Source organism: Galleria mellonella, unplaced genomic scaffold, assembly GCF_026898425.1.
Source record: "Galleria mellonella isolate WM207_F2 unplaced genomic scaffold, CSIRO_AGI_GalMel_v1 utg146, whole genome shotgun sequence".
Taxonomy (NCBI): Eukaryota; Metazoa; Arthropoda; class Insecta; order Lepidoptera; family Pyralidae; genus Galleria; species Galleria mellonella.
In genome coordinates, this window is record NW_026441999.1 from 2,104,286 (window position 1) to 2,121,561 (window position 17,276).

A 17,276-nucleotide genomic window follows, 5' to 3' on the forward strand; every position below is an offset into this window, starting at 1 on the left:
ATAGTATTAAAAGATTTTGAAAATGGGTAGAAGAATAAATAAAAGTAGAACGCCAACGACAAGTTTTAAGTCCATCAAAAAACAACGTTCGATGTTGCCATTTCTCTTTTCTCAAACTTTAACAATTGTATTTATAACATCGCTTATTGACTATATGCTTCTTGTTATTAATCTTCGATTCCCTCCAAATTTTTTCGCGTACTTTTTACTTTTCGGCTACGCTCTGTGTGACCTATTAGAAAATTACTTGCCATTTTTTTTAATGTGTGAAAATGAAATGATAGCGTCGTCTGCATTATCGGTATATATTGGCGAGGCACTAGTGAGAGATGGCAGGTGAGGATAAATGCAGATACAAGCAGTTATCCTATTGGGACCAATTCAAGAATTAACTACGATAGTTTCCAGTAGTAACTGCGTGGAGGTCGACCTGACAGGAGTATATTACTAGTTATGGAGCTGTTTAACCCTATTACTAACAATCCCTTTCCCCTCTACTTACCATGTAAGATTAATGTAGAAAAGTTTCCATTTTAGTTTACATTTTCCTAAAATACATTTTACTAATATTAAGCTAGATTGATATTTTGTACAGACTGGAATATACTCAGCGTGTTATGTTATTTTATATATTATAAAATAACATAACATATGATATATGATATATATATATATATATATATATATATATATATATATATATATATATATATATATATATATATATATATATATATATATATCTCTCTCTCTCTCTCTCTCTCTCTCTCTCTCTCTCTCTCTGTGTGTGTGTGTGTGTGTGTGTGTGTGTGTGTGTGTGTGTGTGTGTGTGTATAAATTTCAGGACTCTATGACTTCCTCTCAGTGTGTCACATGCTTCACAGTTGTAACTTCAATTAATAGTATCACCTTTAATTTAACCCAAGAAAAACTCGCCTATAACTACACATTCTCATGGGACATAGTCATGTCATGTCATGTCAAGTGCTGCTGGATGTCAACACTTACAAATTGTAATGAACGCAATTTGAAGTTACGACTTTTATACAGGTTGAAAACTAAAAAAATCAGCTTAAATATTATTTAAAAATATCCTTTCAATGTAATTCTTTATATAAAATCAAACATAAATATACTAAATAGCAAGTAAATTAAAGTTGTACGTAAGTACAAGTATTAATGTTATAAATGCAAAAGTTTACAACAATGGACGCATGGATGTTTGTTACTCTTTAACAGAAAAACTACTTAACTGATTTAAACGAAATTTGGTACACAGATAGGTTATATTCTAACTTAGCATATAGGATTCTAATAGTAGGTATGTACATACTGATTCATGTGGGCTAAGCCACGAGATACAGCTAGTATAAAATAAAGCATAATTATGAATTATTATGAATTAACCTCTATCCACTCTTTTCTATCAATTTTATTTTTTGATGGGTGAAAAAGGTATGGTAACCCCGCCTGCGCTAACAGGATACGCTGGCGGAGCACCAGTGAAGGGTGATAGATGAGAATGAAAACAGGCCAGTTAGCCCATCATGATGAATTCATTAGGAATTAATCATGATAGTTTCCAGGGAGAACCGCGAGGAGGTCAACCTGGTTGGGTATATTGCTAGCAATGGGATTCTTAGTCTCCATTACTAACAATCCCTTTCCCCCCTTTTCTTTCAAAAATAAAAAGAAATAATTAATTTATAAGAAAGAATTTAGTGTTGCCTGCATTACACAAATTATTGAGACGATCTATTCAAATGTATGTATGTAATCTAGAGAACCGATGATTTTATTTAAATTAATACATTTAAAATTTATTATACAAACATTTTAAGCTAGCATAAGACCGACGAATAAATATTAAAAGCATTCAAACTTTGTGTGAAGTGAACCGCATTCGGGGACTAAATTAATCGATTCAAATGCCAATCCACGACTCGATTCGAATACAATCGATATTGATTAAAATAAAAATAAAAAGTTATCTACGTATCACATAAGTTTATAATCTACTTAAGTCAATAACAGTTATCTAAGCTTAAATGGATATTGTAGGCATGAGGTTTAATTTAAACGAATCATTCTATATCCAACAGGAGAAGGTTTCCAATTCGTCTGTATATTTTTGTAGTAAAATCGATATAATTTTAAATATAACTTAACTGTTTCTTTTTTGTTTTATTTGTTACTTTATACATTCCGTTATTTGTAAACCGATTTAGGAATTTCTTTTTTTATCTCAAAGGACATATTTTAAAAGGAGATACTTTAGAAAGAAAGAGAAATAATTCTTTTTACCAGAATTTATTACCAGAGGGAGACTTTGTACAAAAGTCGATTGCTTGGGTACCTCTGTCCCATTCGTGTTTCAACCGTGAAGCAGTTGTGTTTGCATGGCTGTGTTTCGGTTTGAACGGTGGGATATAGCGTGAATTTACTGGGTACAGAGGAATAACATCTGAGTCCTCAGGCATGGCAACGCATGGGGGTATCATGGGCGTAACAGTATACTCTGTTATGTCCATGGTACTGCTCATGTCTATAGGCGGCGGTTACCACTTTCCATCAGGTGGGCCGTCAGCTTGTTTGTCATTCTAAGTTGTATAAAAAAAAATTGGCCACAACAGAATATCAGTGTTTTGCACTTTTGAGGGCAAAACAATAAATTGAATTGTGACCATTTTGTGGTAGTATGGCACACGCAAGAAAGAAAAAAACTGTTACTTGTTTTATATATTTTGCATTTTTTTTTGTATATGCATTTCTCTTTCTACTGTATATGTCTGTGTACGTATGTGTGTGTATATGTTTGTATGCTGTAAATAATGCAAATAAATTATCTATCTATCTATCTATATTTGTATCTTCACGCTCATTAAATTCTGGAACAGCAGAGTGCCTATTCTATAATATATCTATCACTAGATTTCCGACTTTCACCAAAACATCCATAATTACGAAACCCAACCAACAAACGATACAAATTACAATTCAAAGGGTCGGATAACGAATCAATATTATTTATTATATGGTAAACATAATTAAGACGGTCATATTGTGGCTCCCTCTTAACAAGCTTCTATTATTTACGACTCCTTTGACCCCTATGGCATGTTGCTTAATGTTAAAAATGGTTTGTGATGTTCCGACAGTGTGTAACCACCTCTTAGGTGATAAAACAGTAGTATATGGTTTATACCCGAAAAAAAAATTGTTATAAAAAAGTTATAAAATAAAATATATTTCTTTGAATCCTTCAAACCGAAACACAACTAATACCTACTAATAGGGAGGAAGGGATTGTTAGTAATGCTGGTTACCAGTCCCATTGCTAGCAATATATCCTGACAGGTTGACCTCCACGCGGTTCCCCCTGGAAACCATTGTGCTGAACGCTAGATGTATTCATAAGTATACGCATATGTATTCATAACTGACCTGCTTTTTCATCCCTCATTGGTGTCCCGCCAGCGTATACTGTTAGCACAGGCAGGGTTACCATTTCATTATCATCCATTAAAAACAAAAAAGAACCTACTAATACTAATAGCATCAATAGTGGGACATAAATACCCATACACACGACTTTTATACATAAAGAAATTCCAAGAAAAGTTAATCTGGAAGCAAGTAAGGTTCTCTGGAAGAGACTGCTTAGCGATAAGGCTATCTTTTGTATCACTTCTCAACAAATTTTTGTATATATATTATTTTTAAAAATATTATGAAGTGTAAATAAATAAATAATCATTTCAACGTTTTGATGTTAACCAAACTTCCTATCCTTGAAGACTTAGTCGAACCACAAAATAATAAATATATATATATATATATATATATATATATATATATATATATATATATATATATATATATATATAAACATTTATTGAATTATAAAACAAATACAAAAATGATTAGTACAGGTTGTAAAATGTTAGTAAATGATTAGTTAAACTACTTTAATTGTGACTTAAATTTTGGTTTCAAAACCAAACTACTGGATCGATTTTGATAAAATTTCTACGAGACCAGTTCATAAGTATTACAAATAAAAAAGGATTTCTCTAAATCGGTTTATAACTAACAGAGTTATGACATTATAAACAATAAAAAAAAAATACAACCGAATTAAGTCCTTTTCGAAAAATCACTAAAGGGTTCGCGTCTCTGCATTAACCACTGTCATTCAACGAAGTGTACCTACACAATACAAGTATTTAAGTTTAATAAGATTAAACAAAATAAAACAATGAACATTTTGTCTCCAGATGTGCATCGTTACAACGGAAACTGTAAGCTATTATACATATATACTTATTAAAGTATTAATGTTGTGAAGTACGTCTGTATGTAAGTACTGGGGTCGACGCTAAGTTGATATCTTTAAAATTAAAATTTGCTTTTCATATTACAGACGAATCTTTATTTTAAAACTAAATTTCTTATGGATTTGGTCAAAATTTACAATAAATTTAATTTACTAACGGTCCATAAAATAATAATTTCCCGAAACTGTCAAATAGAATAGAATAAAACATATTTACGTACATATATATATATATATATATATATATATATATATATATATATATATATATATATATATATATATATATATATATATACATCATATTTATTATTAGAAAAATACAGCAATATTATATATAAAATGTAAGGGGGTGGATAACATATAGCAAAATCTATATATTTTACAATATCTATATATCGGTCCAATAACGAATATATTAAAAGACTGTTATCCAAAAAAATATACCGGATAACAGACTTTTAACATATTTGAAAATAGATATCCGACCAATATGGATGATATCGAAATGGGTGATGACCTTTTTTCCGCCATATCAACGTCTAGAGAAACCCGATATGTAGATATCGGATCGGTCCCCATATTACCCATGCCTAATAAGAAGGCATATAGATACAATTTTTTTTTTAATGGATGACAATGGAATCGTAACCCCACTCGCGCTATCGGTATACGTTGGCGGGGCACTGGTGAGGGATGATAGGTGAGATGAATGGGCAGAGCAGTTAGCCAATACACTAGGAATTCAGCGCGATGGTTTCCAAGGGGGACCACATGGAGGTTTTTTTTTATACAACTTAGAATGGCAAACAAGCTGACAGCTCACCTGATGGAAAGTGGTAACCGTCGCCTATAGACATGAGCAGAGTACCATGGACATAACAGAGTATACTGTTTTGCCCATGATACCCCCCATGCGTTGCCATTCCTGAGGACTCAGGTGTTATTCCTCTGTACCCTGTAAATTCACGCCATATCCCACTCTTTAAACCGAAACACAGCCATACAAACACAACTGCTTCACGGTAGAAACACAATTGGGACAGAGGTACCCAAGCAATCGACTTTTGTACAAAGTCTCCGTCTGGTGAATATTCAACCGGAGATTAAAAAACAACACTAAAAAGAGAGAGCATTCAATGAAATTATGAGCTCGGTTCTAATCATCCAGTGATGTTTCTAATCAAGGGACCCCGAAATGTTCTTAAATCACAAAGCTGAGAATTACAGTGTATTCCGTAATGATCCTATTCATGTTTATAAGTGACGGTTACCACTTTTCATCAGGTGGACCGTCAGTTTGTTTTCCCAATCGCCCAGTTTATGAGGGAGGCTTATGTTCAGCGGTGGAGTAATAAAAGCTGATATGACGAAGCTGATGATGATTTATTATGATGATGAACTTCTTTGTGATCATGATGTAAATTTAAGTTTGGCCACATATTTATGTTGTTTTTCTATGTATATATATATATATATATATATATATATATATATATATATATATATATATATATATATATATATAAATATATATAAGGTAACAAATTTCTAAGAAGCGAGTGCTACAACTTGGCGTATATATAATGTAGTTATAATATAGTGTATGTAGGTATGTTATACATTATCTCCGCGACATCTGAATCGATTTTTAATTTATTTTAAATTGTCAACAATCGTACCAATGTTCTGGTTCTCAATTTTAAGAATGCCCTGTTTTATAAGAAATCAGGTAATGAGTATGCGGGCACAATCTAGAACATAGAAACACGGATCAATACTAAAAAGATCGTTCCCTAAAATCGGTCCAACCGGGAATCGAACCCGGGACTTCGTTGAGCAAAGTGACGCGCCCACCACTGCACTACGGAGGTGGTCGTCAAATTTCTTTTGCAATTGATCGATTGCAGTCACTTTTTTTTAAAATCTTCAAATCCTATGATAATTTTGTAATATCTTCGCCATGTTTAAGTTAAGGTAGGGCAAAAGAACTTTTTGATAGAGCAGAAGCCATAAGAAGCCAGAAGCTTTTTCGAAATCAGCAGTGACTTCAAAAAAGCAAATTTCAAGGTAGGGCATTGACCCTCAATGACTCCCCCTCCTCCCCATCTACCGCCATGTCTTCTTCAATTAATCCAAAAGATCCATTATTTACTCCTGTATTCTTTTCATGTTTTATATTTTTTTAAAATCCAAAATTTCCAAAATTTTTCTTAAAAGGGCGATATCAATGCAGGGACGCCGCTATCTGCTACGATCCGGTCAATTTGTATCAATAAAAGTACAGTCATAATTTGTGACCTTTGAACTCTTTTGTAAAGAAACTCCTAGCGACGCGACAGTTGTCGAATGTGTGCCTTCCTGTCTATCTTCATATGCTATATACAGGCTGATGACAAACATTTATGCATTGACTTATTTAAGGTTATTTTCCAGTAAAGAGCTCGACTTCTTATTTTTTTTTTAATGGATGATAATGGTATGGTAACCCCGTCTGCGCTATTGGTATACACCGGCGTTCATATTGTTAATCTTTACAATCTCTATCATTTGTAATGAATATGCTCCGTGATATATGTACGAACTATTTTTTTTGTTGGACACCATCTTTAATTATTAAGAAGTGGGGGGAAAGGGATTGTTAATAATGGGGTCAAGTAGCCCTATTATTAGCAATATACCCTGTCAAGTCGACCTCCACGTGGTTCCCCTTGGAAACCATCATGACTAATTCTAGTTGAAATCGTCAGGATGGACTAACTGACCTGCTTTCATCCTCATCAGTCATCTATCACTGTTGCCCCGCCAGTGTATATCGATAGCGCAGACGGGGTTACCATGCCATTATCATCCATTAAAAAATTGAATTAACTCTTAGTTTTTAATATAATCAATTAATTTCTTGACTTCGTACGGATCCCATTACAGTTAGAAACACCCTGTGAATAAATCGGGGTAGTAGTATTGAATAAAATATCGGTCGCTATTGTAGAGCACTCAGACGCGCAGTAAGTAAGTGATCAATTCATCACTGCTTGATAACAGTATTCGTTGCATTGTGGTTAAATTGATTATTGTATTTTTATAATATATTTTTTTGTACATATCATATTCAAATATTTGTTTATATGTATGTTCAAACGCTATTCTAGAATGTAAGCAATATTTTAATCTTCAGTAAATCTTCATCAAAATGCAAAACACCTAATAAACTAATATTCAATGTAATAATTAATTTTTAATGCTGGAGGCTGAATCAAATAATTATAGCGGATTTGCGAAGACTCGAATCAATCTTATATTCTGTCCGGGAATGCTTCTTATTGTACATCCATAGATTAATGTCTACATCCTAAACCACAATCTTTGCTAAATAATATTTGCAGATACTGCTATCCTTAATCTATGTGGAGATGGAAAAAATATTAACAATTGTACTATTACACTATTACCATACAAATATAATAAATAATCTAATTAAATAATATGTTGTATGCTACAGTTATTATAATATTAAATAAAATCATCATTATTATTTTTTTATATTTAATGCATGTTGATATTATTATAATGGCAACATTACTGTTTCAATTAAATTTGCTCAACTGGCAACTCTTTACAAAATGTCCGACGCTGATCGTCTCAACGACGATGTTACAGCGCCGAGTTGTAAAAAAATAAAATTTGACCATCAGACCGAAAATGGTGTAAGTGATGTTAAAATTCAATTGAAAGACTTTATCCCAGAGAAGATATTGAGAAATAATACAAACACTAAAACAGTTTGTGTCCAGGGGAAATTCATTTCGAAAAGTGGCGTTGCTATTGTCATTTTAGAGAAAAATGTGTTTAAAGAGGAAGACTTGAATGATAAGGGTTATTTTTCACCAGAAACTGTTTTGGAAACTTATTTCCAGAACGACATTTATGGGAATTATGCGTGTTTTCCCAAGTCTTCTATAAACGGTAAGTAAGGCATAGAGTTGGCTTGGCGGTCCCTTTCGAAAATTTCAAGGTAAAAATGGACTGGTAACACTTTAAATTGCACAAATTAGTCATCAATTTAGAACTAATTACGTACACTACAGAAAATATAGTAAACGCGTAGATTCGTGAGTGTCATATTTACCTAATTTTATTTGTTAAATAACACGAGTGTTAATTTGTGTAAATTTGTTAACTTGTTAAACATTTCTGTGTACCTAATTTACGTCAGCACACATATGGTTTGTCTTTTCTTTGTTGTTCATTGCTTGTAATAAAATAAAACAGGAATCTAAAGTAACAATTAAATAAATGAAAAATCATTACTTTTTAGTTTATTGAAATAAGTTTCGTATTGCAAATTATAATTTATAAAATTCTGACAATTGTTTTCAAATTTAATTTTGTGAAACAAAAAACTTGTATAATGACTTTTTAGTGAAAATTGTGATTTGAATAGAGTTTTTAGCTTGATGTCAGCAGTAAAAGACTAAAACTACTCTGCTATAGCCTGTATTTATAGACCTACCTACATCTCATGATTTTAAATAGTCATTTGAAAAAGGAAGGTTAAATATTTTTTAATTTTCTTCAAAGGATAGAATAAAGGAATAGTATTCATACAGCCTAATCTGATGTATAGTTTCCTTGATTGTTATTACAATATGGAATATTTTTTTCTCAGGTGTAAAAGCCACAATAATATATCCTGCATCTGAGAAGCATATCATTAAATACAGTCAACAAGAAGTTCACATTGTTTTAGAGACGCCGGAATTGTATGAGAAGTTGACGTTGCCCTTTATTAAGAAGGAGCAGTTTAATTTGCAGGTACTTTCATTGTTTTTTACATTTTACAAAAATATTACAATTTAAGTAAATAACTTTTTACTCATGACTTTGTCTGCATAACCAAGATGTCTGTTGACCAAGGTCTTAGAATCTTATCTCCTATATCACAAATACAAGTGCATACCAAATTCCAATATGATTGATTGAGCCATAAGGGTACTAAGTGATACCTTATTACTAGTCTATTTGTTCACTAGTACCTAGTGATATTTACCTAAGTACTAGTGAACAAATAGACTCACTTTCATATCTATTCTCATATATATATATATGAAAGATTTTGTTTGTTTGTAATAGATGAATTGAAAAACTATTCATAATATTTTTTTATATGACTTAGAAACCTGATGGAAAATGGTAACCGTCGCCTGTAGACATGAGCAGTACTATGGATACCGCCCATGATACCCCCCCTGCATTGCCATTCCTGAGGACTCGGGTGTTATTCCTCTGTACCCTGTAAATTCATGCCATATCCCTTTAACTGTTCACTGCTGGACATAAATCACCACCTTGGATTTTACTAGTAGTGTCCATGCTTGGCAGGCGGGTTGGCAACTGCAGTCGGGCTTTAGAGATGTTTTAAGAGGGATGCTGCTGCCTATCCTTTGTCCTTCCTTAGTCGGTTCTTATGACACCAATGGGAAAAGAAGGGGTGGCCTATTCTATGCCAGGACCACAGACATACAAATATAAAAAAGAGACATTGTCCTCTGGCAGTTTGATAACCTTAATGACTTGTTAATATTTGTGATACCAACTAATTACATTTTAATTGGTTAAGAATGAAGTCATGTGATGAATCATGTCAAAAAGTAAGTTCATTTACATATCTGTGGTTTATTTGAAGATATTGGGATAGGCTTCTGTTTGGTAACTCTAATTTCTTTAATTTTAACAATTTTACTGCAACAATTGGATTTATCTGTCAAAGAACCTGTGTTTGTATTTTTATCTGTTTATTTAATTGAAACAGAATGGAAAACAAAAATTTACAGTACTTAAAATCAATCATTATTTATTAAAAACAGAGTATAATCTTTTTTTCAATGTCCTCTAGCCAAAGGTTGTCTGGAAGATTGCTTAGCGATAAGGCCACCTTTAATTGGTGGAATAAAGTGTAAATAAATAAATATAAAGTTTTGATTTGTAAGGATAAACATGGCAACTTATACAAAGCCATGCAGTCAAAAAATAAATTCTACTTCTACATTGTCTATTGTTAAAAACAGGACTTTCTCATATTTATTTCATCATGAAGTAAAAACCTGCACCATTAGCATCCAGTGACTTTTTGCGACACTTGAGATAATTCATCTCCATCTATGGTATCATGGTTAATGATCCCATATTTAATTTTTTTCAGTGGGTGTACAATATTTTGGACGGCACGAGTGAGCAAGACAGAATTGTACATGACAATAAGTGTGAGAAGGAGGGATTTGTCCTGCTACCAGATCTGAAGTGGGATGGTCTCACGAAGGAGACGCTGTACTTACTCGCGATAGTAAGACAGAGAGGTATCAAGTCACTGAGGGACCTGAATGAAAGCCATTTGCCTCTGCTTAGAAGAGTTCAGGAGGAAGGCAAGGTAAAAAAAAAGTGTTTTTAAATATAAACTTTTATAATGTAATCCACTATCTCCTGGCTGCGGCCATTTTGAAATCATGTATTTATCACTACCTACTCTTCAAACCCTTTCATTTGATAGCCATATTAACAGAGTTGACATAAAAAATAACTTATTTGTAAGTTATAAAATTACACCAATTGCTTGCCCTTCAAATGACTGTTTTGAGAAACCAGACAATCGACGATAAGAGATACTACTCAGAACCAATTTGGAAGTTCCTTTCCAAAAATGGCTTAATCCAAAATTGAACCCAAAACCTCGTTAATTATGCAAGCTACAACTATTGTGTCAAGTTATCACTTCCTTATTTAAGCAACTTAAAATGGCAAACAAGCAACAATCACTTGATAAAAAGTTGTAACTGTTCCCTATAGATATGAATATTAACATGGATACAACAGACTGATACCCTCATATATTGCTATTCCTGAGGACTCAGATGTTATTCCTCTGTATCCAGTAAATTCACTGCCATATCCCACCCTTCAAACCGAAACACAGCCATGCAAACACAACTGATTCACGGTTGAAACACAGAGAACTTCAGTTGTATTTGATGTTCCTATAAAATTTTATCATATTCAGGTTTAGCACTTTCTAAATCAATTTAACGTTCTGCCATAGTTGAAGTTATTTTTTTCTTGTGAAACACAATCTGAAATTATACTTGCCAATCGTATTACAGTTTTGAATTACTTGCTGTAAACGGTGTTTTCCATCATATGACAATTACTCAGAAATCAACTGTTTTAGTGCTGAGAATATTCGATCATCCGACTTTTAAAGTCTGCAAGACAGTCAATAGTAATCCAAGCAATTACGCTCACTACAATAATTCACTAGAAACAAATTTACATTAATGTGTTATTAATTTACTTTTCAGAAAAAGATATTAGAGAAATACAACATACGGGACAGTCAGTTACGTATCTACCTACATTACCAGCCGTCGTTCTACCATCTGCACATACATTTTACGTACCTGCGACACGAAGCGCCCGGCATCTATGCAGAGAAATCGCATCTACTCAGCACCGTCATCGACAACATTGAAATGATGGGGAATTACTACCAGAAAGCAAGTTTGCCATTCACAATACGTGAAATGGACAATATTTTCGACGTATACGAGACAAATGGTTATGTACAAAGAATTAAACCAAATATTCAAAATACGGAATTAATTGATAAGTAAACGAATTTGGGATTAAGTAAACAAAGTCCCTATAGCAGGATTTTGTTGTTAAAGTTTTTATTTTTAAGTGAAAATGTTGATCAAGAGTATCTTCATGGAAGTACGCTCCAGATTGCGGAGTTGCAACGTGTATATAACTACAGGCATTGATTTCACAAAGAACTGCAATTTGAAGATCAGTATACAGTCCAACTGCATTGTGCTCAACTATTATGACGATAATGACAAAACCAAAAGGAGAGACAGTCTCTCCTCCATTGAAAGTCTCTCTGATTGTTACTCCGAAGATGAATATGATGTCACCTCTATTGTACCAATAGAGGAATTCTGTCAAATCATACCAAACTCCATGTCGTGTTTGAAAATCGACAAGAACACCGTATCATTCCGCATACTTACAGAACCGAGGAACGGTGGAAATTTCTATAATGAACTATTAACGTCAAACACAAATGAAAGTACACCGAAAAGTGACCAAATCAAAATTAACCTAAAAATCCATGATGAAGTAAAAATAACTTGTGCAAACTGCTCAAACGTTATTTCCGATAATATAGTAAAGTTTGACAGGATTTTAGAGCTGCCCTCAACAAATATGGATATGTCGGAGTGGTTCTGCCATGGACATGGTCATAACTCTAACACGGAACCTGTTTTGAAGTCAAACAAATCCGATTTTCTGTATAGACTAACATCATTTGTAATCAACAATAAAGTACTATCAGAGAAAAGTAACAAATTCAATTCTAAAAGGGAAATATATCACTGCAACAGATGCCTAGCTTGGTTGGGGCTCAAAAATAAAGACACGGTGAAACTATTCAATTCTGAAGTGAAAATAAACCAAGGTAACGTTGAAAAACACGTATTTACCCACAAAACGGCATCGGAAGACTTAAAAATTGACGATTTTATATTTACAATAGAGAAATTAACACAAGAATTCAATTTAGGTCTGCAGTACACAATGATGTGTAAGATCATATTAGAATGCACAATATCCACAACCAGTAAACAATATCTGCTTATTTGGGTCATGGATAAAGAGTTACAAGTGTTGAGGAGTTGCGGAGAGCATATTGAAAGTGATAAAATCAAGTTGCAATCGTGCTTGCTTACAAAAATTTTGTATAAAATTGAACTGTCCTTGAATGACGAGGTGGAAGCGTGGTTAGCTGACCCTGGCGTCGTATCTACGGATATATCGAAGAGCATGTTCTACAGAGGCGTAGAGCATCTGCAAAACATGTCTTTGAAAGTGCCAGAACTGTTCCGTAACACAAACGGTTATTGCGTAAGTTACTTGAATGTTTAAAGTGAATAAATTTTGCAGGTCCAATATTAGATTGTTTTATTTTCCTCAATGTTCAGTTAATTTTTTTTCCAATGGCAATTGTTTTTTTTTTTTAAGAGCATTTGTTTGTAAAGATGGATAAATTCAATATTTATTGAAATCATGAATATTTTAAAAAACAAAATCTCATACATTTCTTTGATATCTTTAAATATCTTAATTTACACTAGAAATCAGAAAGAAGGTGAAAGAATAAAGATTTAGAATAAGAATTTAGACCTACTTTAATAGACTATTATATAAAATTATTATATTATTATATAAAATTTAATATATAAAAATATCATCTAATGATGATATTTTTTTTATGCAACTTAGAATAGCAAACAAGCTGACGGCCCACCTCATGGAAAGTAACCGTCACCTATAGACATGAGCGCCATGTGTTGCCAGAATGACCGAATGCTACAAGAATACATTTTTAGTGAGTATATAATAGATAGAAATGAGTGTTCTTGGAAATATAATAAGTATAGTTTTATACTTAGGTAATTTTTAATAAAAATATTTTTATTCCATAACAAATTTATTTATGAAAATATTTTTTTATACATATTTTTAATACTTGGAATGAAACATTATAACAAAATAAAATTATCAATAAATAGATTAATAATTAGGACTGAGTTTTATTGTTATTACATACTTGTAATGACTACTGTGCAGTTTAAAATATTAATTAAAGAATGAAGTACATAAAATATCAATGCACTTCACCAGGTAATAAATAGATCACAGCAAGAATATAATAAGAAATTAACTCATTAAATCTATAGATTTTATATAATTTCAACCAAACTGATTTACTTTGTTTAGTAGTCTAAAATGGTTGTTATGAGGCATTGTAGCAAAATATATTTACTAAAACAATTTCTAACCTAGCGTTTAACATTTGTAAAATAGAAAATGTTTAAAAATAATACTTCCTAGATGTAGACAAATTTAATTTTACAATAAGATTTGATGAAATAAAAAAATTATTGCGAACTGAAAAAAGAGAATATTTTTACAAATATGGTGACCTTATGGTTAAAATGCAACTTCAATGTGGCATGTTCAAACATTGGTTTTGGAGCCTTCAATATAACTTGATATACATTTTTCAGGCAATTGGACAACATATCAGATGTAACATTTATTTGTAACCTTATTTACAATTATTTGGTATTCCATACTCTTGTAACTTGTTCTTCTCCTTATATGGTATGCTGTAATGTTCCTCTTAAATGTGATACTCCATACATGACTATTGAGTAGTTGAAGTACCAGTAAAGGCCGAAGAATAAAGCAAAAACCAATTCTGTTATTATATAATTAAGGATCTTATTGCAGTATAAGAGTTGTATATTAATATGTAGACATGGTAGTTCTCTAGTTAACCCCCCCCCCCCCATATACAGTAATAGACTGTTTCAATAGAAAATAATTAAAATTTAGTTCTTTTTGTTTGAAACTTGACACAATATTGTGAACCAGCGGGCTGATTGTTGGATGAGGAGGTAATTTTTCACTGCATACCCTATCAGGTTGACCTGCATGTGGTTCCCCCTGGAAACTATTATGACAAATTTATTGTTAAATTGATCATGTAAGCTAACTAACCTGCCTTTTCATCCTCACCTATCACCTCTCACTGGTACCTTGCCAGTATACATTAATAGCGCGGGTTTAACAGGTGGGGTTACCATGCTATTTACACTTATTAAAAAAAATTGTAAACCACTCGGTGCAGACATTTATGCTACTCTCAACTATGGGTGTTGCTGGAAGAGAACTCTCTTAGAGTTAAGCTCACCTTTATACATTTACTTACCTCTGTTATATTTTTATGTATTATTAAATTGTACAATAAAGTATAAATAAATAAAATTTAATCAAAAAATAATTGACTCAACAACTGTAGACAGTCTACTGATGTTCTACAGCAGATTTATTGATATGATTAAATTTATTACTAATTTCATTTAGAACAGGAACACTTATTCCTGTGATAAATTTAACAAAATTTTATTACCTTTTCATTAGGTTCTATGAAAACCATAATGATAATGAATGCAATCCTATGTCTAATTAAGGTTAGTAGGTTGCAATAAATTAGTAAAAAATTAGCTTTCATTTATTGCTCTGCTTGCCATAGTGAATTAGAGAACAAGTGCAAATTGATGTAAATGCATGTCGAAATATGGGTTATAATTTGGGTGTTTTATGTATTAAAATACTTTTTTTTATAAAGGATACGTATTACGACCTTTTCCCAAGGCTCCACCATATACAGTTCAGTCACCAGTAAATATCTGAGATACCAATAACTGAAGAATTCTTTAACTTTTTTCACTGCGTTCGACATTGTTGTTTTATATTGTGCGAACAAATGTATGATGTATGATGACACTTCAATTGATGATTTCACAAAAAAAAGCACAAAAACTTAATTTACTGGAGTTAATTTAATGAAAATGTAGAAGTTCTTGAATTTCTAAATGAAAATAAATCGTCCATTAAATATTAAAAAATTCAGAGAGGGTTGTCAGATTCGATTTTTTATTTTTACCTAAACGTCAAATATTTTTCTCCAGACAATATGTCTTCCAACATTTTTAACCGGCCACGAGAATGTATCGTTTCTTTACTATGTCTTACTATATACAAAGTAAACAATGAAAAAAAATTCCTTCCATTTCTTTTTACTTACACACTCCTTTTATCTAATCTTCTGTTTTGCTACCCTCATTCATATATTCTAGTATACCTATATACTCTATATGCTTTATAAATAACAAAATTGTTCAGAAAATCAATCCAATTTCTCCAAGATTTTAATTTTCCTAAAATATGGATAATAGAATATTTTTACCCAAAACTGCGGAAAAAGTATGTATTCTAGCAACACTGAATTCAAATCGACGGCAGGAATGTCAAATGAAATAATCCAATAACAGTGACAGTAACTGAAGCTGTCAGATGCTATCTATCATCCAGCTGATGATAGTCTAGATAGGGAATTAAGAACTTCGTAGATGTTCACTACAGATACGGGAATTGCTTTTTAATTGTGCTTTTAAGAAAAAAAAAAAACTGTAGACTTTGTCTTGTTGATGCTAAGCTGTATAATATCTCAGTGCATCAAGACTATAGAACATATTAGATTAAGAACTTTATAAATATGGGTGCTGTCCTTGGGAGGAAAGGGATAGTTAACAGCGGGGCTGTCCCCCATTACTGACAATAAACCCCATCATTGGCCTCCACGTAGCTCCCCCTGAAAATAATCGTAGTCAGTTATTGTTGAATTCATTATGAGCCAACTGACCTTCATTTTCATCTGTTATCCCTTACTGGCGCCCCGCCAGTGCATAATGATAGCATTGGCGGGATTACCATTTCATTTCCGTCCATTAAAAAAACTTACTGTCCGAATATAAATGAATGATGGCGTCTGATGGTGTAAAGTTGTGAAAGAGGTTGGGAGTGCCACCCAATATGTCGACAGGGTATCTCTTGACCTCACAATACCACTGTTCAGTCAAAAGTATAACCAAGGAATTTAATGCGAACTTTTATTTAGTTGTAGTTATGGCTCCAAAGACCCTCGATGACTGAAGAATTTGGTACAGACCCAAAATTTTTGTAGATAGCTTAACCTCAGATGTTTTACATATAATTTTTTTTTATAATTGGATGAAAATGGAATGGTAACGGGATACGCTGGCGGAGCACCAGTGAAGGGTGATAGATGAGAATGAAAACAGGCCAGTTAGCCTATCATGATGAATTCATCAGGAATTAACCATGATAGTTTCCAGGGAGAACTGCGAGGAGGTCGACCTGGTTGGGTATATTGCTAGCAATGGGATTCTCAGTCTCCATTACTAACAATCCCTTCCCTCCCACCCCCCCCCCCCCCCTTTAGATATATTGCATT

The 17,276-nt window shown here is 32.6% G+C and overlaps 3 protein-coding genes across 3 annotated transcripts; 2 read left to right on the top strand and 1 right to left on the bottom strand.

Moving 5' to 3' along the window:
- Positions 1 to 7,938: 7,938 nt before the first annotated feature.
- LOC113523225 (m7GpppX diphosphatase) lies at positions 7,939 to 12,000 on the top strand. Its single transcript, XM_026909107.3, has 4 exons — positions 7,939 to 8,302; positions 9,006 to 9,151; positions 10,539 to 10,763; positions 11,689 to 12,000. Exons 1-4 carry the CDS (start codon positions 7,960 to 7,962, stop codon positions 11,998 to 12,000), a joined length of 1,026 nt encoding a protein of 341 aa, XP_026764908.2. The 5' UTR covers positions 7,939 to 7,959.
- Positions 12,001 to 12,073: 73 nt separating this feature from the next.
- Positions 12,074 to 13,341, top strand: LOC113523224 (uncharacterized). Its single transcript, XM_026909106.3, has one exon. The coding sequence runs from the start codon at positions 12,074 to 12,076 to the stop codon at positions 13,313 to 13,315; it is 1,242 nt and encodes a 413-aa protein (XP_026764907.2). The 3' UTR covers positions 13,316 to 13,341.
- Positions 13,342 to 13,870: 529 nt separating this feature from the next.
- LOC128200021 (serine palmitoyltransferase small subunit A) lies at positions 13,871 to 15,883 on the bottom strand. Its single transcript, XM_052891939.1, has 2 exons — positions 15,593 to 15,883; positions 13,871 to 14,654 (listed from the first exon to the last, which is right to left on the bottom strand). Exons 1-2 carry the CDS (start codon positions 15,699 to 15,701, stop codon positions 14,551 to 14,553), a joined length of 213 nt encoding a protein of 70 aa, XP_052747899.1. The 5' UTR covers positions 15,702 to 15,883; the 3' UTR covers positions 13,871 to 14,550.
- Between the last annotated feature and the right edge of the window lie 1,393 nt (positions 15,884 to 17,276).